This window comes from Vicia villosa, linkage group LG3 (genome assembly GCF_029867415.1).
Source record: "Vicia villosa cultivar HV-30 ecotype Madison, WI linkage group LG3, Vvil1.0, whole genome shotgun sequence".
NCBI classification, from domain to species: domain Eukaryota; kingdom Viridiplantae; phylum Streptophyta; class Magnoliopsida; order Fabales; family Fabaceae; genus Vicia; species Vicia villosa.
This window is the reverse complement of record NC_081182.1, coordinates 116092639-116117267: the sequence shown is the minus strand read 5'-3', so window position 1 is coordinate 116117267 and position 24629 is coordinate 116092639. Positions and strand designations below refer to the sequence as shown.

General features: G+C 33.0%; 1 protein-coding gene across 1 annotated transcript; it reads right to left on the bottom strand.

Moving 5' to 3' along the window:
• Window positions 1-12651: 12651 nt before the first annotated feature.
• Window positions 12652-14439, bottom strand: LOC131656573 (uncharacterized). The gene is made up of 2 exons (XM_058926265.1): window positions 13141-14439; window positions 12652-12850 (listed from the first exon to the last, which is right to left on the bottom strand). Exons 1-2 carry the CDS (start codon window positions 14021-14023, stop codon window positions 12819-12821), a joined length of 915 nt encoding a protein of 304 aa, XP_058782248.1. The 5' UTR covers window positions 14024-14439; the 3' UTR covers window positions 12652-12818.
• Between the last annotated feature and the right edge of the window lie 10190 nt (window positions 14440-24629).

The following is a 24629-nucleotide window of genomic DNA, read 5'->3' as shown; positions in this document are numbered from 1 at the left end:
GTAAACAGGAAAAATATAACATATGAACATAAAATAAATTCATTCTTGATAGAGAATAGCTTATCTGGTTTGAATCTAAACTACTCCTCACAAACTTAGATTTATCACTCCGCCGTACTCAATCTACAATACTTGTCAGAATCACCACATATCCCTCACATCAATGTCCATGTCTGCAACACCGACGGAAATTCACTATATTGCTCTTTCGACGATGTCTCCACCGATCGAACAACACAGAGACATTAAACTCAGATATTATGTGGATGTTAACCCTAATCCTATGTCTAGAATCAAAAGCTAACAGATATCCCCCTAATCAAAATCTATGGTGTCCATGTCTGCAAAAACACAAATCCAGAGCATTTAAGCAAAAAGATCAAGGAAACACCGATTAAGATTTGTAAAGCAAATATATTATACAACTAGTACAAAGAGTAACAAACATCCATGTGTTTAGAGTAAACTTACAAACAAACCCAACAAAAGTGGTTACAAAGAGAAGAGGAGGAGGAGAAAACCAAATCTTTCGCGGTGTCAATCACGATCAATCGAGCTCCCGACCAAGAATCTTCCGATTACAAGCCACAAATGTTGTTTTCTAAGCTCAATCTACCAAAAATGACCTAGGATGAGTTGGGGTTCAAAAATACCCAAAACATACCTAAAAAATATGATTTTACAACATATATGCAAAACTGAAAATCGCAGACCGCGCTAAGCGCGCCTACCGCGCTAAGCGTGCTGCCCTTTATTTTTCCTAAACCGCCTGAGCGCGCTTAGCGCCACATACCCGCGCTAAGCGGGCAACTCTCTGCCAGACTTGGTCTTCAAAATCTCCAGACCGCGCTAAGCGCCACAAGAGCGCGCTAAGCGGGCTCAACAGAACAGCAGATTTTATTTCTTCAAAAACGCATTCGCCGCCGTGTCTTCGACACTTTATTTCTCATAGCTTCGAACACGCCTAAATACCTACAAAAAGACAACAAAACTATCAAATGGTATATATTTACACGAAAACGTATCAAAACACAAACGATACAAATATACACAAAAACGGGGAATTATTCATACGGTATTAACAAAAAGCGTCGTTAAGTGTCACTATTTACATACACAAAATAACACAATTTGGCACTTAACAGTTGTCCGGATGCACCATACCTAACATATGCAAAAATTAGCAAAATTGGCCAAAACTGTTTTTTTTAACTGCCAGGGCATATTTCGGAAGTTCATTTCCGAAATTTGTTAGGTAATATATTTCGGAAATGAACTTCCGAACCATCGCAGGTTTCAGCATAAATTTGTTGAATCAATGTAGTGAAATAGGGGATGAAATGAGAGATGTTTACCTCAAATTGTAGCTTTCTATGCTCCCTTTAACGTGATCAACGGTTTGAAACTTGATTTTGAGACGAAAAATGGATGGAGATTGATTGAGTTTTGGAGAGGGTTTGGAGAAGTTTTGGAGAAAAAATGACGAAATAGTGAAGGAGGGAAAATTGTATACGCAGAAATGTTTTCGGAAATGAACTTCCGAAATATTCACGGTTTTGAATTTTTTTTGACTTCGGAAATGCATCTCCGAAAACACCACTTTTTTGGTGTTTTCGGAGATGCATTTCCGAAGTCAAAAAAAAAATTCAAAAAAAAATAACTTCGGAGATGCATCTCCGAAGCAGGGGCAATTGGGGGATTTTGCTGGGGGTGACCCCCATATGGAGGTGGGTAAAGAAATTTTCAATTCTTATTCGGTAATGTTTAATCTTATTCTTAAATTAACAAAAAATATTACAAGTTACTATAAGAATAAAGGTTATGTTGCTAAGCAATAAAGACAAGAACATCAGTAGCAACACAATAGAAAAATTTAATTGTCATTGTCAAATTAATAGTTTAAAATAAAAATCTAGGGAAACTCATCTCTCACATTTATTATTATTATTATTATTATTATTATTATTATTATTATTATTATTATTATTATTATTATTATTATTATTATTATTATTATTATTATTATTATTATTATTATTATTATTATTATTATTATTATTATTATTATTATTATTGTTGTTGTTGTTGTTGTTTTTTTCAAATTTTTATTAAATTTTTCTGTTACAATTTTTTATTTCTATTATTAAAAAATAATATATTTTATTTAGTTTAGTAGCTAAAATAAAATTCAAGAGTATAAAAAGATTATAATATTTGACACTCAATTTCATCGCATTATTTACCCTTGTGACGATTTAATATATTTGCTAAAATCACTATCGCGCACACTCAATTTTATCCATTCCACAAATGTACACCAATGTATTTTTCAGGATATACAGTTGTTTTAAAAAAGAGAATTTCTTCAATTGAATTAGAATTGGTGTTACAATCAAGCTTTTAAGTAACAAGATACTTGAACTATGTTAGTTAAGAGAATTAGAATTGGTGTTACAATCAAGCTTTTCAGTAATAAGATACTTGAACTATGTTAGTTAGAGTGTGTAAATCCAAACTAATTTAAATAAAAATCGCAAATCAATTTTAAAAAAATGAAATACCATAACAAACCAAAATTTATTGGATGTGATTTCGGATTGATTTTTCAAAACCGATCCAAACCGAAATGAATCCTATGTATATATTTTTATATTTATTTATTTTTTATTAGTATAATATGTTAGATGAATTTATTATTATATAATAATTAGTTTTTTAATATTATTTATTAGATTAGTTTAATTTATTTATTTTTATTATTTCATTTATTTTAACCATAATCAATCATTTTTATTTTGTAATATTAACTTTTTAATATAGTATATCTTTATATATTATGTCAAACTTATGATTTGTTATTATTTTTATAATATTAGTAAAAATATAATTTGTAATTTAGATATTCAAAAACCGATCCAAATTAAACCGCATTAAATTGGATTGGACCGGATTGAATTTTTGTTAACATATCATCCAAAACCAAACCAAACCGCAAGTAAATTTATCTTTGGATCGGATGAATTTTTACCTTAAAACCGATCCAAACTGAACCGCGACACCCCTAATGTTAGTTATGGTGGGGCTGCTTTACATTATCCCTGTCTCTAACAATTTATAATCACCATAACTAACTATTAACAACCTAACTAACTATTAATCACTGTCGCCTCGGTTTTTTGTGGGATGCGAACTGACTCTTCTTTTTATTTTTTGAATTGCGAAAAGCAGAGAGTCGCCACTGACTTTTATTTTATCCAATTAAGGAAAGGTTTATAAAAGAAACAGAAAAAGACCTTAAAGAGATTTTGGGTTCGGGGGGTAAGTTATACAAAGGGAAGGTGTTAGCACCCTTTGTATCCATGGTTATCCATGGGCTCTTAATTGCTTAGCTCACTTGTTTGAATCGTTTGATTTGCTTGAAATGCTTGTATGTGGTTTTAAACATTTTGCAAAAGAATTAACTTTGTAATGATCCTTGTGCGGATATATACAAAGTGTTTATCTTTGAAAGATGTTTTGATGGTTTGAAAAAGATTTTTAACTTTGTAATAATCCTTGTTTGGATATATACAAAGTATAGTCTTTTGAAAGTTTGTTTTGGAAAAACAGTGATGTGTGAAACATTTGTTATTTTGTTTTGTTTGAGCAAGCAATTAGGAGATCTACCCTAAGTTCGTAAGGTCCTTTCCTATTTCTTTTAGAAAAATTTTCCCTAACTGGAAGCAAACAGGAATTTTGAATTGCATTTAAAACAGTATGATTGATTTGAAAAGAGTAACAGGGATTACCCTAAGAGGTGCAAGTGTGATTATGTTTGATTCAGATATTTTTGTCTTTGAGTTTAGTGATCTAGCGCTTCTGTTTTTATTCTTGCCATACACGTAATTTTATATGTACAGCAATTAAAGTGCGGAATGTAAAGTGCGGAAAGTAAATCTACGCTATTACATCGATTGTGCGAGAAATGTAAACTACGCTATTTACATGAATTTAACAACCTATACACTTATCTATGAATTTAAATGGCAATAAGATAAAGGGAAAATATTTTTGGATTTTTGGATGGATTGATTTAATTAAAATTAAGGCATAATTAATTTAATTAAAAGGTCAAAAATTTAGAAATAAAATTTAAACCCAAAAATTAAGTCTAAAATATATCCAAATTGTTTGTTAATTAATTTTAAAATAAAATTAATTTTTTTGTGATTTTTTGAGATTGTTTTTGAGATTATTAAGTTAATTAACACATAATTATACAAATAATTATACACATAAACTAAACTTAAAGAGAAAAATATTCTAATTATGTACAAAATTAGTTTACAATATATAAACTTAATTTAATTAAAATAAAATATTTTTTTGGGTTTTGTGATTGGTTGATTTTAAATTAAATGCAAAATATTAGTTATTTTTAATTAAATACGCAGGGGGGTGTATTAGTAAATTGGGAAATATAAAGGAAATCAGTTGTAATCACGTGATGGGCCAAAAGGCAGGGGCGTGCCAATAGCAAACCAACCAAGCCCAGCCCACCACGAATTATTTTTGTTTCAGTCAAACGTGGGGCCAGGAGAAACTAATCCAACCAATCAGAACGCTGGAAATTGTCACGATGCACTCGCCTGAGGTCAACGAGTTAACGACGCCGGAGACTGTTCTCCGGTCGTCTTCTCCGGCCAACCAAATCTTCAAACCTGCAAAATAGTTAGTTTCGAAGCGCAAACAAGACCCTACCCCACTAAATCGAAGCTTGTGAATTCAATGATGCTATTTTCAGGGCCTGAAAGTGTTCGTATCTAGGGTTTCGAAGAGAAACTCAAAACACGGTTGAAAAATGGCATCCATGGTTTCAGGGACTTAAACCTCCATGTGCCACGTCAGAGCTTCTCTAAACCTGACCCTAAGAACATCTGGAAACAAGAGATATGTTAACAATGCATGTATGAAGAGTTATGAGTCCACAAAATTTTACCAAAATAGTGAGTGATGGATAGCTTGATTCAGGGACCTCTGGCTTCGTGTGATGGATGGAATCAAACCCTGGGATGCTCAGAAGATGATCTGGGTGGTTAGTTTGGATTGAAATAGCCTAGAAAATTGATTTCGAATTTTAAAGTTTTCTTGAATATTTTTGAAACTTTGAAGGTGTTTTCTGGGCTATCTCCCGTGTTTCTTTGATGTTGGCAAGCTCATGTATTTATAGGCAAGGATTTGAGTGCTGAGAACTTAAGCAACCAAGCCTTTTCTTGCATACTTGAGTGTTTTGAAACTTTGAATTTTTTATGAATAAAAGCTTTGAAAATCTTGGCCATGGCTTCAATTTTCTTCACCCCTCTTGCCATAGGTCTTCTGTACCTCTCTGCCCCATAATTTGAATCAATCTTGGTGACTCATGCTAGAGACAAAGCATTGGATAATTATCTTGGATAATTTCTTTTTTAATTTAACTTTAAATGAAGTAAAATTAAATCAAAAAAGAAATAAAAATGTCATGGGCCTAAGATTGGTCGTGGATGGCCTTAAACATCCTTAGGAACATGTTTGGATCACAAATGCTTGGGCCCTTTTGAAAAAAAAACAAATTTGATCAATGTTGGTTTCATGTATTTTCCCAAAAAATGACCAACTTCAACAAGGCATAACTCCCTCAATTTTGATCATATGAAGGAGTTCTTGTACTTTTTAGAATCCTCAAGATGTCCTCTACAAGCTACTTTGGAAGCTTTTTTGCATTTGGAGAAGTTATCTTGATGTTAAGGGCTTTGACAAAAAACTGCTTTTTGTTGACCTTGAAAATGACCTGTAATGTCTTGGCTCATATCTCCCAAATGGTAAACCCAATGACCATGGGACAAATTTCATTTGAAAGATAATTGAATTTCCTTCAAAATTAGCTTTGGTTGGAATTTTTCGGATGAACGAGGAGAGAGTTACGGCCGGTCAAAGTTCAGTTGACTTTTTAGGAGAAAACCCTAATTTTGAAACTTGGAGTTTTATCGATTTCGGAACTTTTCTTGATGAATTATGATCAACCATTGATCAAATGATGAATATTTTGACAAAATGTGGATGTTGACAACAAATTTCATTTTTGACTATCTGTTGACTTTTCGGTCAAACTGGTCGTCTGTTGACTGTTTGAGTTGTTGACTGTGCGTCCGAGTGAATCGAAGTTTGAAAATTTGTCTGGAGGTACTTTGAGACATATGGAGATCCATGAAATCCATCTGAGGTCTCAAAAACTCGTTCTCCTGAAAAAAACAAAAACCCTAGTTAGGGACTGTTTGTGTAGGAGACAGTTAGGCGTACCTGATTTTTGTGCAGTGTTGAGTCTCTGTTGATCATGTGATTATCAAAAGACTTCTAGAACAAAAATCTTGGAAATTTGAAATGTGAATGATTGATTTGACTGATGGTACAAACACAGAGAATTGTGCTGTCAGCGGGTTTGACTGGTAAATGGCTGTCCGGGTATTAACGTAACAGTTAAAGTAAAAACCCAACAGTTAAAGTTAATTTTTTCTTTTTGTTTTTGTAGTGTTAATGGTGAAAAATTATTTACATGGTTTGTTAGAAAAACAAAAACATAATAAATAAAAATATATACTGTACGCGAACGAAATTACTGATAATAATCTTGAGAAGAATTTAATGCACAGAAAAATAAATATTTAACTAGCAATAAACACGCATAATATTATCTCAATAATTAACGACGGTACAACAGACAATACAATATTCAATACTGACAGTACAAATATTACATAACAAAAAATATAACGAACAGTACGGCAAATATAATGAACGGTACATTATTTGAAAGCGACAGATACGACAAACTTTAAGTATGACGATTAAAGATCCATGCTATAAACAACAGTATATAGATGTACGGGAGTGTAAACATCCCAGGTCCGCATTTTTCAGGACTATGCAGACAGAAAAAGGACATGATCACCACAAAAACAGTGATGACCACAAGAAGAAACATATCCACCCACTTTGCCATTTTTTGTCGGGGAAGAAAAGGAAATGATTAGGAGATAGTATGATAGAAATTTGGGAGATGAGTGAAATTTGATGTGAGAATTTATGGAAAAAATAAGGCGTATCTATAGAGTAAAAAGAGGGAGATAGAGACGTTGGGGAATGGAGTGGTACCGTAAAAGGAAAGTTTGAATGATAGTAGGGTTTGAAAAGAAAGATGTATAGAATAAAGTTAGGATTTGATTTGAAAGAAAGAGATTTGAAAAGAAAGAAAGAGATTTTGAAAAGAAAGAAAGAGATTTGGAAAAAGAATATAGTATTAAAAAAATTAGTGGGAAACAAAAACCAATAATAACTTAATTGTTACTAGTATGATCCGAAACCCCGGACTCTGTGCCTGCAAAATCTAATTCTGTACCAACTGTGTCAGTATCATTTATCTGAAAATAAATCTCAAATAAACAGTGTATGAAGTGATAAACAGTATTTGGCGTTTGTGTAAGAATAAATTCAACAGCGAACCAAAATACCGTACAAAAAACATTCTAAAAACTGAGTATTCATAAAATCAGGATATTTATGAAATAAAATCCAAGATTATATAAAACTCCCAATTTTTAGACAGAAGTCTGTTGCCTTTTTTTTTTTTGAAAAAAGATGCGGACAAATTTTGGGGTATAACAATCACCTAGTAGCTTGTGTAACAAGTTAGTCAACATGCTTTTAATTCCTCGATACTCAGCTTCAAAATATGACTTTGAGACAGTTAATTGCTCTTTAGTGCGCCATGAAATTAGTGACTTGTCAATGGATAAATATTCCAAATTAGATGGACCTTAGGGTTTCTGCACAAACTGTCCAATTAGCATATGTAAAACCAATGATTTGAAGTTGTCAATCCCTTGGAAAAAACATTCCTCAAACAAGGCATTCTTTGAGGTGCCTTTGTATTCTAGTGGAAACTTTATAGTGGTTGATGGCGGTGTTGGTGAGAAATTAACTTAACTGTTTCATAGCGAGTAATGATAGATCTTGTGGTTGTGAGGTAAAGAAGTATTCTAATAAGGAGATTATATGTAGGAATATTTGTATATGCAAGGCTTGTATAATTCATCAATTTGTTAGTAGAGTCTGAAGGGGCTGTGACAGGTTTTGATCCAAGTTATCCGACATCTAAAATCAAGTTTAAGCAATATTTACTTTGGCAAAGAGTGATCCCTTGCTTGGAATGGGCTACTTCAAGACCTAGGAAATACTTCAACAGGCATAGGTACTTCAATAGACATAGGTTCATGATTTAAAATGTGTGATTAAAGACTATTTAATTTTTTCAAACCTAGTTAAGGAACAAGTAAAGTGAATTTGTTAGTAGTTTTCTTGATGAACATGAAATGATCAGAGTTGGAATGATGATATTTGTGTGCAAGAAGAAGAGAAGTGAGCTTTTCATATCATTTTTTGCTTTCTTACTCAAGGACATATAAATATTTGATGAGTTTGTGCACTTGATTGGGTTTGGATGGAACAATTCATGGTGGTGTGGCCATGCAAACATATTTTTGCAGTTCTCCATGTAAAAAACATTACTTATATCCAATTGATGGATGAGCCAATGATTGAAAGTTATTAATGCAATGAGAAGTCTAAACGTATTCATTTTTTCCATAGTAGAATACGTGTCAAAGTAATCTAGTCTCTCAATTTGGTTGTAGTCTTTTGCCATTAATCTAGATTTGAGTCTTTCAACTGAGGCATCGACATGAAATATGATTTTGTATATCCATATGCAGCCAGTTGGTTTAATGTTGGGGGGGTGAATCAATAATTTTCCAAGTAGTTGTTTTTTCAAGAGCGGATAATTCACCTGTAATTCTTGGTTCTAACATTCAAATTAGCTTGCCTCAACATATGTCATTGGTTCATGAAGTGTAATGATGGACATGACAAGATGATTGTATGAAGGAGACAAAGATGAATAAGACATGTAATTTGAATGAGGATAATTAGTACTTGATGATGATATGTTTGGTGAATCACTAAATGAACTGAAAAGATAATCTTTGAGGTATGATGGTGGGTGTTTATTTCTTGTTGAATGTTTGATGTAAAGAAAATGGTGGGTTGCTTATTCAAATATAGCAGACAGTTATAAAATGGCTAGTGGGTGATCATAGTCGTCATCATCATGGATAATGTTTTAACGTTCATTGTTAGAATTATGTGTTGGTGATGGATGTAGAGTCTTGGGAGGTAAGTTAGAAAATGTATTTTGAAGTGTATTAGGATTTTGTGTAATTGCCTGAATTAAGTAATGTGTCAGGTAGAGGTTCTAATTAGTAGTTGGAGATGAATTTATTGTGTGATAAGGTATAATATATTCATCAAAGGACGTGTATATTGATATGAACAAATATTTACTATGAAGGTCAATAAGAACGCAACCTTTCAAACCTGTCATGTAACCCAAGAAAACAACTTTTCTAGCTCTGACTTCTAAATTGCTTCTATGCGATTGATTGGTTGTTGCATAAACCAAGCATCCAAATGCTATAAAACCATTTGGGTCGGTTTCTTTGTCATGTGAAAGGCTATAGGAATATTTTTATTTGAAGTATTATAATGGTAATTTTAATGATTAGAAAGATAACATGATTAAGAGCTTAGGACCAATAGTGTTCAGGTAGTTTGAACTGATATAAAAGGGCCCTTTGTTGGTATCACAAGAAGAAGGAGAGAGTAAAGTAAAAGTAATTTCCATTATGGTAAAAAGTTATTTACAGTTACAGTGGTGACCACTATATATAGTAAATATATATAAACTCTGCTATGTACACTCAGCTATTATTTACACTCCTATATGGCTATGTTATGTTGTTACCTCCCCACAGGTTGGAATGTGTACAGTACACAATCCTAACTTGGAGAGAAGAGTTGAAAATAAAGGAGAGTGGAGTGGCTTAGTAAGAACATCAGCCAGTTGTGAGGAGGAAGAAACAGGCAGAAGGTGTATGAGCTTGGATTGGAGCTTCTCGCGGATAACGTGACAATCCAACTCTATATGTTTGCTGCGCTCGTGGAATGTTGGGTTGTGAGCCAAATATATAGCAGATTTGCTATCACAATACAAGGATGCAGGCTCAGAAAATTTAATGCCAAAATCAGCAAACAAGTAGTGTAACCACTGTATCTCGCACGTTAGGGAAGCCAAGGCCCGTTACTCAGCTTCTGTGGAGGATCTGGACACTGTATTTTGTTTCTTAGATCTCCATGAAAGGAGAGAATCTCCCAGCAAAACACAAAAACCAGTCACGGATTTCCTTGAATCAGGGCAACGGGCCCAGTCAGAATCTGCAAATCCATGAAGTTTCAGCGAGTTTGTACTTGAGAACATGACCCCTTGTGTAGGAAAAGATTTCATATATCTGAGAACCCGAGTTGTAGCTTGATAGTGAGAGACAAAGGGATTGGCAACAAACTGACTAAGGTGCTGCACAGCATAAGAAATATCAGAGCGGGTATTGGTGAGGTACAAAAGTCTTCCAATCAATTTCCTATATGAAGAAGGGTCATCAAGTGGAGTACCACTTGTGGAAGAGAGCTTGACATTTGGATCAATGGGAGTAGAGACAGGTTTTACTCCTAGGAAACCTGTGTCTTCAAGTAACTCAAGCACATATTTCCTTTGATTAAGAAAAATACCAGAAGATCTTGCAATTTCCAAACCAAGAAAATATCTAAGTTGGCCAAGATCCTTAATTTTAAACCTGTGATCTAGGAACTTCTTGACATTGGAGATCTCTGTGAAGGAATTACCTGTAAGAACTATGTCATCAACATAGATGAGCAGAGCAGTGAAGTGTTGGGCATTACATTTTGTGTAAAGAGAATGATCTGCTTCAGATTGTTTGTAACCTAAGTTAAGAAGAGCTGAAGACAATTTTGCATGCCACTGTCTACTAGCTTGTTTCAAGCCATACAAAGATTTGGTGAGTCTACATACCTTAGAAGAGTCAGAACTGCCATAGCCAGGAGGAGGAAGCATGTAAACCTCTTCATTGAGATCACCATGAAGGAATGCATTGTTCACATCAAGCTGTTCCAAATGCCAGTTTTTAATAGCAGCAATAGCCAAGAGAACCCTCACTGTAGTAATCTTAGCAACAGGTGAGAATGTATCAAAGTAGTCTACACCTTCAAGTTGGGTATATCCTTTAGCCACGAGCCTGGCTTTATATCTCTCTATTGTACCATCAGCAAGATATTTGACTTTGTACACCCATTTGCATCCAACTGGAACCTTACCTGCAGGAAGATCCACAACAGTCTAAGTATGGTTTGCCTCAAGAGCAGAAATTTCAGAATCCATGGCCTTTCTCCAACAATCAAGTTTGGATGCTTGAAGATATGTTTTAGGTTCGGATATGGCTGAGATAGTACAACAAAAATGTTTGTAAGAGGGACTGCAGTTTTGGTAGGACAGATATTTGGAGATAGGATAGGAGGCATTGGCTGAAGGTTTTGGACCAGAGGATATTAGATTGCAGTGGAAGTCTTTTAAGTAAGAGGGAGGGTTTTTGGGTCTAGTGGATTTTCGTGGAGGGTTATGGGGAATAGGTACAGAGGGTACAGAGATAGCAGGCTGGGATGTGATAGGCTGGGGCAGAGGGGAATTAGGCTGGGACAGAGGTGATGCAGACAAGGGAGTATCCAAGATATCATTAGGATCAAGGTCTATGACATTAGGAGAAGAAAGAGGAATAGGACTGTCATGAGTAGAGGGCACATTAGACAAGGAAGGACCATTAGAAACAGGGGACAAATCATCTAAAACAGTACTATGATCTAATGGTCTAGGCATGGTATTATCCACAGGACTAATGACATGCTTAAAAGGAAAAATACTCTCATAGAAAACAACATTTCTGGAAACAAAAAGTTCATGAGATAAAAGATCATAGAGTAAGTAACCTTTGATGCCATCTTTGAAACCAAGGAAGACAGCCTTCCTAGCTCGTGGTTGAAACTTGGTTCTATGAGCTTGTATGGTGGTTGCATAGCAAAGGCAACCAAAAACTTTCAAATGGATTAGCACAGGGAAAGAATTGAAAAGAGCTTCATAAGGACATTTGTTCTTAAGAAGAGGAGTGGGAATCCTATTTATTAGGTGGACAGCATGTTTGATACTATAGTTCCATAGAGTGTCAGGGACATTGGAATGGAAAGTAAGAGCCCTAGCTACATTGAGAATGTGTTGATGTTTGCGTTCAACCACCCCATTTTGCTGAGGTGTTTCTACACAAGATTTTTGATGAGAAATACCCTTAGACAGAAAGAAATTCATTAAGGGAAGGAATTCAGAACCATTGTCTGACCTGAAGCATTTTAAAGAAGTATTGAATTGATTTTCTACAGATGCAATGAAATGAATAATGCTTTGTGTTACTTCAATTTTTGTTTTGAGAAATATTATCCATGTGAACCTAGAAAAATCATCTACTAGTGTGAGAAAGTATTTATGGCCATGAATGGATGCAGTAGCAAAGGGTCCCCATAAATCAGCATGGAGAATTTCAAAAGGAGCAGAAGTAAAAGTAATACTAGTAGGAAAAGGCAGCTTTTTCTGTTTTGCTAAGTGGCAAGAATCACAAGGTGCCATAGTATTCTTATTACATGGAATGAGAGGAAAATTCTTAGCAAGTGTATCTATACAAGAATCTGAAGCATGGCCTAGCCTAAGGTGCCAAGTTTCAAAAGAATTTGAAACAAGAGCATTACAATGGGAATGCTGAGTATTAGTATCTATGATGTAAAGCCCTCTGTGCAGCCTAGCTGTACCAATCGTTTGCCTCAAATGGTTCTGCAAAATGTGACAAGCATTTGAAGAGAAATTAAGATGACATTCTAGATTAGAAGTGAGCTTAGCAACAGAGATCAGATTAACATGGAATGAAGGAATGAAAAGTACATTGGAAAGAGTAAGGTTAGGATTGACAGAAATATTTCCAGAAATAGAAGCTTTAATGTGGGATCCATTTGGTAATGACACAGAGATAGGAACAATAGTATGATAAGAGGAAAAATTGGCAAGGTCAAAAGTAATGTGATCAGTGGCGCCTGTGTCCAAGATCCAAATGTTAGAATGCTTACCAATACTCATAGGTGTTTGAGAATTCAAGGCCAAAGGTGAGGTGGTGATTGAATTTGCAGCAGGTGTGGATTTTGATTGCTGAAGTAAGGCTCGAAGACTCTGAAATTCCTCTTGAGTGAAACCAAACGCAGAGGTTGGAGAAGATTCTGCAGACACTGAACCATTGGATGCATTATTGGCCTGTGATTGTGGAGAACCATTTGTAGGATTTGGAGCATTCTGGCCTTTATTCTTCTGCCAATATCCAGGTGGATATCCATGTTTTTGAAAACAAGTCTCTATGGTATGGTTAGTTCTCCCACAGTGCGTGCAAACTCGGTTTGTTCCCTTAGGTGGAAATGATCCTCTTCCCTTTGGAGGTTGTGACTGTTTCCCTTGTGGAGCCTTAACATGGAGAGCTGTGACCTCAGAATTGACAGACTCAGCTGGGGATGCATAATTCAATTCTCGCTCTTGTTGGATAACAAGAGAGAAGGCTTTGTCAATGGAGGGTAGTGGTGTCATCATCATGATCTGAGACTTTGATTGAGTGAACCGTTCATTCAATCCTTTCAAGAACCGGATAACGTAATCTTGCTCACGATACACCTTGGCAGAATCCACATCACCACAAGAACAAGCAAAGGAACATGTACAAAACGGAAGAGGACGATAATTCTCAAGTTCATCCCAAAGCATCTTTAACTGAGTAAAATATTCAGAAACATCGAGTGTACCTTGGCGGAAGCGATAAAGTTCTTCTTGGATATCTGAGATGCGAAACACGTCGCTCTGCGAAAACCTAATCTGGAGATTCTTCCACACTCCTGAATCCGAATCAATCCACAACACAGACTTCGCGATAGAATCTGAAATTGATCGTTGAATCCAAGAAAGCACCATAGTGTTGCATCGAATCCATTAAGCATACAAAGGATCAGTGACGAACGGTTTGGGAAACGATCCATCGATGAACTTTTCTTTGTTCTTCGAAATCAAGGCGATGTGCATCGAGCGCGACCATGTGTGATAGTTCTTGTTGTCTAAAGGTGGAGCAACAAGAATCAAGGCAGGGCTTTCGTTAGGGTGGAGGTAGAAGGGATTCGCAGAGTTCGTAGCAAAGTCAGCATAGCTCTGGTGATCCATGGTGAGGAAGAAGATTTGCAGAGAGAGAAAGAGAAAAAAAATCGAGAAAGAACGAAGAAGGAGCTGCAAATCTTGAACGAACAAGATTGAGGAAGAGGAACGGATCGAGGTCACCAGAGCTTTTTACAGCTCTGATACCATGTTGGTATCACAAGAAGAAGGAGAGAGTAAAGTAAAAGTAATTTCCATTATGGTAAAAAGTTATTTACAGTTACAGTGGTGACAACTATATATAGTAAATATATATAAACTCTGCTATATACACTCAGCTATTATTTACACTCCTATATGGCTATGTTATGTTGTTACCCTTCCTACATGAAGAATATGTAGATGTTTTTTTTGCACTCTTTAATTTTATTTTGGATTTCTTACATGTGATCTTTGATGATGTATTTATTTGGAAGTATAGAATACGGGTAAAAAGAACCCATGACCATTATCACTTTAAACATTTTCAGGTTTAGCTTTATGATGATTTTCAATCATTTGTATAAAGGCTTCTACATGTTTTGATTCTATAACTTTGAAGTTTAAAAGGGTTATCCAAGTGAGCCTACTATAGTCATCTAGAGTGTCAAGGAAATATTTCTTTCCAAGAACATATTATGTTGATAGAGGTCCCCAAATACCAAAATGCAAAAATTCATATTTTGATTCAACATGAGAAAAATTGGCTGTGAAAGGAATTTTCTTCTATTTAGCAAAGTGGCATATGTCACATCCACATGATTTTTTATTATTAATGAATGGATACAATTGTGACATTTCATGTATACATAAAAGGCCTCGTCTAAAATTCGCAAGAGATGACATGGGAATAGAAGAGTTACATTGAAATGTGTATAAAGTGTTGGCATTTTTCAATTATTTTTGAATTATCAATTTGATATAGCATTAATTTCTTCTTGATCTACTATAGAGTAGACTTTATTGATTTGTGGTAAGGATCCCATCATTAAAATTCGTGTTTTAACAATATAAACTTCTCTTTCAAAATTGTGAGAAATTGAATTACTTGATCTTCAAGAATGCAATTTCTTGCATATCATATTGCTTCACATATGCAAGTGTGAGGGCACGTAAAAGATGAAATATGTCTATAAGTATTGATTTTATCCCAAAGAGTCTTTATTTAAATAAAGTATTCAAGGACTGACTTAGAACCTTGTTTGAGTTTGTTGAGTTGAAATCTGAGTGTAGATACACAAACACTGTCAATTTTGAGAATATCTCCTTAAGGTCATTATGCACATCAATGGAATTTTTATGGAAAATAATTGTTTGAGAAAATATTGTACCATGTGATTGTATCTTTCTCATATTGCTAAATTGATATCATCAAATTCAGGAATTAGCATGGATACATCAATGATAGATAGTTTGTACTTAGTTTTCGCGTGACAATTACTGAATTTGAACCATCACTTAGATGCTTATAAACACTAAATCAATATATGGTTTATTGAAGCATTTCTTGGTGCCATGAATGAAAGAAATCAAAAATATCAATGCAATTGATAGAAGAAAAAACTCCAATTGATATCCGCAATTGCAAAACATAAAAATGGATCGTAATGAAGAAACAATCATGCTCTCTAGGAGAGTACTCTTCATACCATGCTATGGAAAATAGAAAATTTTCATTGACTTAAGATTGGGGTTACGATAAAGCTTAACTAGCAAGATGTTTCAACTATGTTAGTTATGATGAGATTGATTTACATTAGCATTGACTCTAACAAACTATAACCACCATAACTAACTATTAAAAACCTAATCAACTAGTAACTACCTAGTAGCTTTTGTAACAATTTAATTATCATACTTCTAACTAACTTGTTACTTACATGATGAATGGATATGTTTGATGTGATAATAGTAATACAAAATAAAACTAAGATATATTAGTGGATATGTGATTGTAGTCAATTAATGAAGCAATCCAACATTGCATCAAATTTGAAACTGGGTGTTTGATTGGAGAAGGATGTGAACTTGATATTGATTTCTTGAATAAAGGATAAATGTATAATTTTGAGTAAAGTAAACATTAAGCATATAGATTGTTACATGAACTTGATATGTATACACATATATATTTTGGATAAAGATTGTTAAAGTGATTTTATTTTCAATCTTCAATATTTAGTTGCTAGATATGGTACCCCTATTATTACCTCAGACAGGTCAATAAGTGGAAAGTTGTCTCCTTATTTGACTCTAAATTTGAGGACTATTTTGATTGGTTTGCAGATAGTTTTGGAAAAAGTAGGATATGACAGTCTTACCTCTTTCTGGAAGAATCAATTGGCGGGACACGTTCCTCTTTGTGATTTTTTGTGAGGCTCTTTCAGCTTGGTTTGTGTGTTTGTGAATGGTAATTTAATTTGAGACATGATTCGGAAGAAGTCCCTTTTTTATTATCGTCAAGATATGAATGGTGATCTTTTGTTAGTCCTTCACAATGTTACCCACTCCCCGAATTCTGATAGGTGATGGTGTCATTCTTAAGATGTTGTGTTTGGAGTAGCCTCAACTTATTTATCCCTTTTAGAACGTCATATCTCTACTTATATTCCGCCTAATCCTGTGAGTTTGTCTCTTCTGCTTAATTTGGGTAGTTGGACCTCCTATAAAGTAGTTGTTTTCTTCTGAAAATTGCTCAAAGATATGGTCCATAACAGAGTAAATATGCTTAAGCAGCGGGTCTCCTGAGTCGGTTACTCATGTGTTTGTGAGTTTTGAATTGGCAACGTCCGCCTGGAATAAAACTTTTTGGTGGATGGGTGATTCTTAGTTCTTCTTAGGGATATTTTGAATCTCTATCAAGTGTTTAGATCATTAAGTGGTAAGTCTAAATTTATGGGTGGTTATCTATGATTTGATATTTCGTGGTTTGGTCGTTTTGAAAATTTTAAAATAATATTATTTTTTTCTAATTCCTCTACAAGCATGAAAGAAGTAGAAGATAAAAGAATTTTGGTGGATTGAATATAGTATCTTAATATATTTGATAAAAACTCTTGTGTATTAGAAATTTATATTGCTCTAGAGCCTTTATTGTCTTGTTAATATATATATATCTATATATATATATAGGGGTGACAAAACGGACCCTCCACTCCGCATCGCCTTTAGCCCGCCAAAAAAAGAGCGGGGCGGTGGCGGGTTTATCCGCCTTTTAAAAAAAACTTATTTATCATTTTTTTGGAGTAAAATAATATTTTATTTCAAAGCCAAAAACAGTTTACACACATCGATCCTAGGATCTAAGCCTCTAAACAACTAGAGTTTAAATAAAGACTAACCAACTATTACAAACAAACTTATAAAACCTTAGTGTGTGTGTGTGTGTGTGTGTGTGTGTATATATATATATATATATATATATATATATATATATATATATATATATATATATATATATATATATATATATATATATATAGGGCATATCATATGAGAATGTCTTTTTTATATGAGAACGTGTGAATGAATCTGAACCATTAGATTTTAAAAGAAAGGGTGAAGATTATGTGAGAATTTTATTTCTCTCTCCTCGATTATTAAAATAAATGATGTAGGAGAGAGAAAAAAATATTCCCACATAATATCCACCATTTATTTTAAAATCTAATGGTTCAGATTCATTCTCACATTCTCATATAAATAAGACATTCTCATATGAAATGTCATATATATATATATATATATATATATATATATATATATATATATATATATATATATATATATATATATATATATATATATATATAGATATATATATGTTAGAAAAATCAATTTAAACCAAATAGATCGAGGCTAGAATCGTGAACGAAATCACTTTCCTTATAAGTATTTCAAGCACTCTCAATATGTCTTATAGTTGGAACGCATGAATACCCAGGATAATTCATCCTTTTATCGAGTTTGTATAAGACCGACAAAAACTCGGATATAGCGAAGAGTGTCTGGAATTTTAGTGAAGATAATAGGCTTATCAGATGTACAACTTTCTTACTTATTTCTGAATCCAGAATGAGGTTTTTATAGACCATTTAGTATTGTTTCATAAGGTAGCGACCCTTGGCGAAACAATTACTTTTTCCAAAAGTTACAATGCTTGGCCTACTGCAACATTTACCAAGAGTTCCATGTTTTCATTCCGCCACACTTCATAAAGTGTTGCCTATTTCTGATTCAAACTACAAACAGTCTATTGCAACACTTCACGAAGTGTTGCCTATTTTCATATTCAAACTACAAACTTCAATTAGATATTTTCTTGTCATTTTGGAACACACCCATGGTGATTAAATATTATTAAGTATTAATAATTTCCAACAATCCGCCACTTGTTCTAATAATGATAAGATCAATTCCAAAAAAAGGGAAACAAAGAATGTTAATACAATTAAGTATCTTTCGATTTTAAACTTAATCTTAGTAAGGACAACACAAAGTCTAATCGGAATGTTAGGTAGAAATGCTTTTAAACCATTAATCTATGTGAATAGACCGGCGTTACCTTACACACATTCTTTAAGGGTTCTTCGCCTACATTTCTCGCCTAACACTTATTTATGGTCATATGCTATCCTGTTTCATGAATTTTTCATGAGAGAAACTCCAACTCTCACTTTGAGACGGAACCATCTCGAAATTCACATAGGTGAAGTTCATATTGTATCTTTTTCCATGAGACACATACTTTTGGTATTGAACTTCATTAAGAGTTTGAAAGGAAAACTCAACCCTCATTTTTAAGGTCAACATTATCACGAAATGTTTGACAATTATCCAAATCAACGACTTGTTGTTACCCATTGAAAATCTTGAGGTTAATGTTCTGTTAACATAAGATTGGGTTGTCGCCGCTGTCAGAACTCTTACTCAAGGAGTTTCAACCTCATACCTCTCGAGGTTGTTTTTACTAAGTTTCTGGCTAGTAGCTTAGTAAATGAATTTCTCAAATTATAGATCGATCATATATATGCGAGTAAATAATTACATCTTTAATCAATTTTCTCACAAATGTCTAAGGCTTTAGTGCCCAGACTTTCCATTTTACACTTATATGATTTCTCTTGCTAAATAGGCATAACTAACACATTGTGTTAACACCTTTGAAACACTGTATTTAGCCAATGGAACTTCTGATAGAAGGTCCCTCAATCATTTAACTTCTTTGACCAGTAGAGGCGAGATCCACACACCATGGCTCCATGGTCAAAAGAGTGATGCATGTTTGTTTCTTGCTCTTCCAAGAAATCTCATCTCCAACTAGTGTAAATATCCACTCAGTTGTAAATTTATGATCTCCAACACTCGATATCCAACTCATATTGGTATATCCTTCTAATATTATAGGAAACCTACCATGATGGAGGTCAAGTTTTTGATTTTTAAAAGATGATCGAAAATCCATGTGATGGCCTTCCAATACTCACTATTTGGATTTCTAGTAAATCTACTCATTTACTAAGTGCAAATTATATGTCAGGTCTAGTACATTACATTATAAAACCAATTGCACTTGCGTATTCTAATATAGCCACAACTCTTCAATCATCATTTTGACACTAAGATCAAATTGAATATTCACTTTTTTGAAACGTCACAGTTTGAACTTATTAAGAACTTTCTCAACAAAGTGTATTTGACTAAGTTCATAACCCCCACTATTTTTGCATTACTTTGATCCCAAAAAGAGTGTTAACTAGTCCAAGATCTTTCATCTTGAATATGAAAGTTTACTCAATATAGTATGTTTGACTATGTTTTTAACCCCCACTCTTTCGCTTTACTTTGATCGAAAAGAGTGTCCACTATTTCAAGATTTTCATCTTGAATGTGGAAGCTAGAAACCTCTTTGTTTCTAAGATTCCATTCATCTCGTTAATAATGATCAACATGTAATCAACATAGAGATAAAGGAATCTCATAATATTCGTACACAACTTTGTGTACAAACACTTATCACAATAATTAGATGAAGAAGGTTTTTAGATAATCATGCATGATGATGCAAGAAGGTTTTTAGATGAAGTGAGAGATAAAATTATTAGCAATTTAAAGTAAATAGTATGAATTGCAATGAGTACCTTAGTTATGTTCACTTCTCTCAAATCTTCTCTTGAACTTCTATGTTCAATCTTCTTGATCAACTTCATCATTGATATGCATGACACTTTTGATCGTTTTCTTCTTTGACAATTTTTGTCTTCATCAAAACTAGATATAAGATGTATTCTTCACAATCCCCCCCTTTTTGATGATGACAAACTCTTTGAATTCTTGTTTTGATAAGATTGAAAAGTCTTCCTCTAAGTGGGTGTCTCCCCTTAATTGGTGAATCTTGTAATGACAAAGTCAAAAATTTTAATGTCATTGTTTCGATGCTTGTTTTAATCCCATACAAGTATTTGACAAATTTCCACACCTTTTGTTCATCATCAGGAAACACATAACCTTATGGTTTTCCGATGCAAATCTCCTCATCAATATATCCATTTAGGAATGTCATTTTGACATCTATTTGATGAACTAAAGGATCACGCAAAGAAGCTAGTGTAAAGGAAACTCTAATTTTCGTTGTGATTGCTTCTCGTGCATATGTGTCGAAATAATCAACACCTTATTTTTTGTCTAAAACCCTTGGATACTAATCTATCATTATAGGTGTTTAGTGTATCACTACGATACTTCCTTCTAAACATCCATTTACATCCAATGATTTTCTCCTTTAGGTATATTGACAAGTTCCCAAGTGTGGTTTGACATTATTGAATTCATTTCGTCTTGGATAATATTATTCCAAGAGAAGTCCCATGAAGTTACATCTTCATTGTAAATCTTATGATCATCTTCCACTTGAATAATAATAGGAATCTTTCGACAAAATTCTCACTATTTGCTTTAACTGGATATTAGAAATATGTCGACAATCGAACCTTGTTCGATTTTAGATCCTTAGCCTTTTGGGCTCTCTTGCTTATCCTAAGTTCGTATTGTGTTTCAACAATCCATGAAAATCTTCCTCGCAGGGTTCTCCATTAGTTGTAAACTCGAATCCTTATCCTCCACGATAAGGTTAAGAAAGAATTTCACATATATTAGACTCTAAATTCAGAAGTCTATATATGAGTCTTGATCCATCTTTCTTTTTTTATGCACTCTGGTTCACATATATTAATTTCAATTTTTAGAATCTTGATATTATAATTTTCAAGGTGCTCTAATTTTTTATTAGAAATAATGAGAATGTATCCGAATCTATGACAATGATTAATCTTGTGTTTAGAATGTGTCCAGAGCACAACAGTTTATCTACAACAGTTCATCCTTTGATGCTTGAAAGAAAGCCTCGTTGCCATTAAACAACATACTTATAAGATTGTTAGAAAAATTAATTTATATCAAATGGATCGAAGCTAGAATCGTGAACGAAATCACTTTCTTTATAAGTATTTCAAGCACTCTCAATATGTCTTAGAGTTCGAACGCACGAATACCCAAGATAATTCAGTCTTTTATCGAGTTTGCGTAAGACCGACGAAAATTCGGATATAGCGTAGAGTGTCTGGAATTTTAGTGAAGATAATAGGCTTATCATATATACAATTTTGTTATTTATTTCTGAATCCAGAATGAAGTTTTTGTAGACCATTTAGTATTGTTTCATAAGGTAGCGACTCTTGGCGAAACAATTCCTTTTTCCAAAAGTTACAATGCTTGGCCTACTACAACATTTACCAAGAGTTGCATGTTTTAATTCCGCCACAATTCATGAAATGTTGCCTATTTCTGATTCAAACTACAAACAGCCTATTGCAACACTTCACGAAGTATTGCCTATTTTTATATTCAAAATACAAACTTCACATAGATATTTTCTTGTCATTTTGTAACACACCCATGGTGATTAAATATTATTAAGTATTAATAATTTTCAACAATATATATATATATATATATATATATATATATATATATATATATATATATATATATATATATATATATATATATATATATATATATATATATATTGTTAAAAAAACATTTAAATAGAAGAGAACCCATTGCATTTGCATGTAGACTACAATAATTAAACTTTTTGTTCAACAAACTAAAATTCCTTGCAATTTTGTCGTATCCAAGTTAGACAAATAATCACGACACACAATCAATGCAGTGCCGGTTCTTATAAGCAACATATTTGTTGTTTTCATAAGCTTTTGAATGATTGCTAATTAATTTGTTAGAGGCCCCTTTCATATATTCTTTCATGCCATTTTCCTTTGAGATTGAATCACAGTGTGGGAACTAGTACGTTGAAATTGCGACGATATTAGTTACTATAATGTGAAAACATATGGTAATGGACCCCTTAGAAATGATAATAAGTAGTAGCTATAATGTGAAAACATATGGTGATGGACCCTTAAGAAATGATAAAGGTTAGTATCATTAGGTTCTTTGATTCTAGTTTAAATGTCTTTTTGTGTAGATTCCAGCTTTCTTCCACTACTCCAAGAATGTGTACTTCATGTGGCCTACAGCGCCAACCATGTCAAAACACAAGTTTACACTCTTTCTGTGACTTATTAAGATTATCCAATAAAATTTGCAAATAAATGAGATCCTTATAGTGTGTTCCAAAAACATTTTAAAATTTTTTCAGACTTCCAAATAAATAAATCTTTGTATTTATTAATTATGATTGATTACTAGTTCAACTCTCAACTCATATTAGTTGGTAAAAGCAGTGTTTTAAAAACCGGACCGGACATCAAACCGGTCAGGGTACTGGATTACTGGTTTATTGGTTGAACCACTGAGTCACTGGTCGAACCGCATGACTAAACCGGATAACTCGGTTGAATAGACCGGACGTTATAACAAAACTGTATTAGATTTAAAACATGTCGAACATGATGATCCAGTCTCTACAATATATAATTGGCACTTAAATTTTTAAAAAATATCATATCCTAAATAAATTCACAAGTTCATGATTTAAATTCAAATTTTAAACATAGGTATCACACATAATAAAACAGTACAAAATTACAAAGTATATATTTGCAAACAAAATTTAATCGCAAAATAATCTAATTGAATAAATTATAATAAAGTAACTTCTTTGTCTACTAAATTTAATTTCAAAGAAAAAATTATTTCAATGTTGGTATCTCCTTCTTCAATATCAAAATCATCTGCAACAAAATTAACGGCATCCGAAACATTTTTATTTTTATTTAAATTTTCTTTTTTTATTTTTTATTATTTTATTTCTTCTTTTTTATTTTAATTTTTCATTAAAATAATGATGTTTTAAGTTTTTAAAATAAAAAAAAATTAAAAATGCATTTAAACCACTGGTTCTAGAAAACCGCCTGTTTTTTCGGTTTTACTGGTTTACACTGGTTTTGACCGGTTCACACCGGTTCAATGACATATCCGATCCAACAATCGAACCAGACTGATTATCTGGCGGATTCCCGGTTCAACCGGTCCGGTTTTTAAAACACTGGGTAAAAGCATAGGTTAACAGTCGAGAGTCTAGTGTTTGAATCCTGATTTTTAAAATTTTTTTATAGGAAAAAAAAGGAATTTTCTACTACCAGAGAGTAATTTTAATATAAAAAATGTTTAAAAAATTAAATTTATTGTTTATATAATCATAATACTAAGGTTCTGTTTGGTAAAAATAGCGGTTGACTAATAAGCAAGCAGATAACTTATAGCTTATGACTGATGGCTTATAACTTATAGTGGATGGTTGAGACTGATAGCTTATAAGCTAATTGAAGTGTTTAGTAAAATTAGCGGTTCAATTAACTTATAAATATAAAATGACATAAAAGATATTTAATATATAACTATTTTATTTTAAATTAAAATAAATTCTAAGGGTTAAAAATGAATATTAATTAAAATAAGAAGGATAAAAAAGGAAGAAAAATAATAAACTATAAGACATAAGCTAAAACGCTATTTAAAATAGCGTATGGAAAATAAGCTATAAGCTAGTAAAATAAGCTATAAGCTCGTGATGAAAAGACTGTTACCAAACGAGTCAAAATTATCATATGAGCTTATAAGACATAAGACGTAAACTATAAGCTCGAAAACATGTCTTACCAAACAGAGGCTAAGTTAATATGTAGAGATAAGATTAAAAATATTTTTATTTTTGATAATTTTTAAAATTTAAATTGTATAAAAATAAAAATATTTATACAAATTAAAATTATATTTGATCCATAATTTTAATATAATAATATAGAAAGAAAATAATATATTTGATTTTTAAAGTCGTTCATTTAAAAGAAAATAAAGATAATTAACA

What these genes read in the sequence shown, in the direction of transcription:
- LOC131656573 (XM_058926265.1), bottom strand. Translation starts at nt 14,023, where the DNA reads ATGGTGCTTTCTTGGATTCAACGATCAATTTCAGATTCTATCGCGAAG. An exon ending in TCAAACACCTATGAGTATTG is followed by an intron (nt 12,851 to 13,140) that starts GTAAGCATTCTA and finishes CACATTTTGCAG; the next exon opens with AACCATTTGAGGCAAACGAT.